At 36.7% G+C, this 2279-nt stretch overlaps 1 protein-coding gene across 1 annotated transcript in view; it reads left to right on the forward strand.

The window, feature by feature from the left end:
• Window positions 1-1838, forward strand: part of LOC109928031 (zinc finger and BTB domain-containing protein 11) — a 33514-nt gene extending 31676 nt beyond the window's left edge. Inside the window, exon 11 of the mRNA XM_048603067.1 lies at window positions 1-1838. This exon is cut by the window's left edge and continues 374 nt beyond it. Coding sequence (XP_048459024.1) covers window positions 1-261 — 261 coding nt within the window. The 3' untranslated portion in view covers window positions 262-1838.
• Window positions 1839-2279: the final 441 nt, after the last annotated feature.

A 2279-nucleotide genomic window follows, 5' to 3' on the forward strand; every position in this document is an offset into this window, starting at 1 on the left:
GCGGTGGAGGCGGTGGAAGCGGTGGAGGCGGTGGAAGCGGTGGAGGCGGTAGAAGCTGTGGAAGCTGTTGCTTCTGTAGAACCCATTGAAGCTGTTGGAGTTGAAAGCCAAGATGAGGCATTGCCCACACTAACGGACCATGGAATTATGCAGGTTGTCAACTATGTACTGTTTCACCAGCAAGGACAGAAGCTTACTGAAGTTGGTGAGACCGTGGAAGTTGAGGTTGCCCATTCTGGAGAAGCTGAAGAAAATGCATGAGGAAATTGAATGATTTGGGACCTGCCCTAATAATTATTGAGAATGTGCACATTGCCCAACACCAAGTAAGATGGAAATGTATTAGCATTAAAGCATTGCAGGCAAATAACTAGATAATGGTCTTGCAGAGGTTGGAAATAAGTAATCAACAGTCATTACAAGTATAGGCTGGAATCCTCACCAAATAATAATTAAATTTAACAAAGGGGAAAGGTTTGAGATAACAATGAGAAGATATTTTGAACGTATTAATCTTTATATGAGAAGAGATGAGCTTGTAGCATTCTGCAGCAAAGTGTAAACTTTGACCCATTTTGGAAGCAATTTACAATTTTCTTTCTTGCTTCCTTATTTTGAGCATTGGTCAGTTGCAAAAATGTTACTTCAGTGAACATGTTCTTCTATCAGTACTAATATTGAAGATGAGCATTTGTAGATATTTTTAAAAACAGAAACAGGTCTATGGTTTGAGACGACAGACTAATTCCTTAATTACTTGCTCTTAGGGGGAAGAATGGGCTAGGAATGTGAAATGGATTAATTTACTATCGTGGGTATAAATATGTGGACAAAATAATCTTTCGGAAGGAATTAACAAGACTTGGAATGAGTGGCAAGAGGAAATTTAATAAGCACAATATTTCTTTGAAGGAGTAGAAAATAAAGGCTGTGTTTCCAAATTCAGAGAAAGCTTAACTTGTCTTGTTAGGGTCATTTAAGTTTTGGGTAAGTATTTCTTCAGTTCGTGGTTTAAGAATACTAAGGATTCCATTATTGTCATGGCCATAAAATCAACTTAAGGAAGAAACTTCCATGTGGTGTCACCATTTTTACATATTGCCATTTATGCTGAAGTGACATTGTGAAAGCTCAGTTTGAGTATGATTGAAAGCACCTAAAGATTGTTTACCTTCTTTGTAATATACTGCAGACTTAAGTTGAAAGAAGGGTATTGTAAACCTGAAAATACTAATCCCAGGTTATAAGGGAAAGTATGCATTTCTGTCAAACAGGAGGCCTTCAGTGGGCATAGGAATCTGAAATGTAATTTATGTAAATAAATGTGCATATAAAATAAGTTTATACATATATTGATTTATGCATGTCTATACCTTCATAGTCAAGTCACGTGCCTCTGTTAATCATACTATGTATGTAAGTGTGACTTTAAAATAAGAGTATTTTCAAATGGCGCCTGTTAGAGCACTGAAAGAGTGATTGCTGTTTCTGAAAAACATACTCGGAGTCATTCCAGAAGTTTATTAGGGGAGAAACAATTTAAACGTGCAATCAAGAGCTTTTTTTTTGTTTTGGTTTGTGAGATATCTGTCTTGTCTGGCTGTAAGCTTTCATGCAGGATTATTAAATTACAAAAAACTATGCAGTCTTGTTACTGAACATTGAGTCAGAAAATACTTTCGTAAATTGCAGTAAAGCTGGAATTGTTGCTTAACTGTCAGTAAAATCTTTGGTTGCCATGACTGCTGAATAAAAGGATTTGCATAATGTTTTAAAATAAATGAACTATTCATTGTTATTTTGGAAAAGCTAATAAAAGAGTTTGCTTCAGATTGTTACTATCTTTGTGAGAAAAAGGAATAATGTTGTTTGATAATGAATTCGTAGTTTGTCTTATGTTCAAAACACAGTAGACATAAAGACCCAAATGCATGCAAGTGTCAGGCAATGACTGTATCCAAGAAAAGAGAATCCAATCAACACTCTGACATTCATTAACAAGGCTATCAATGTACAGGTGTTACCACTGAGCAGAAATTGAACTGGACTAGCCATATAGGTACTGTGGCTACAACAGCAAAACAGTGGGTAGGAATTCTGCATAAAGTAACTCATTCCCTATCTCCCCAGTGCATTTCCATCATCTACAAAGCACAAGTCAGGAGTATATGGCACACTTTCCACCTGCCCATATAAGTGCAGCTTTGACAACACTCAAGAAACTTGAAACTATCAGGACATGGCAGTCTGTCAATATTCCCACCCTCAACATTCACTCC

Source organism: Rhincodon typus, chromosome 11 (genome assembly GCF_021869965.1).
Source record: "Rhincodon typus isolate 14 chromosome 11, sRhiTyp1.1, whole genome shotgun sequence".
Lineage (NCBI taxonomy): Eukaryota > Metazoa > Chordata > Chondrichthyes > Orectolobiformes > Rhincodontidae > Rhincodon > Rhincodon typus.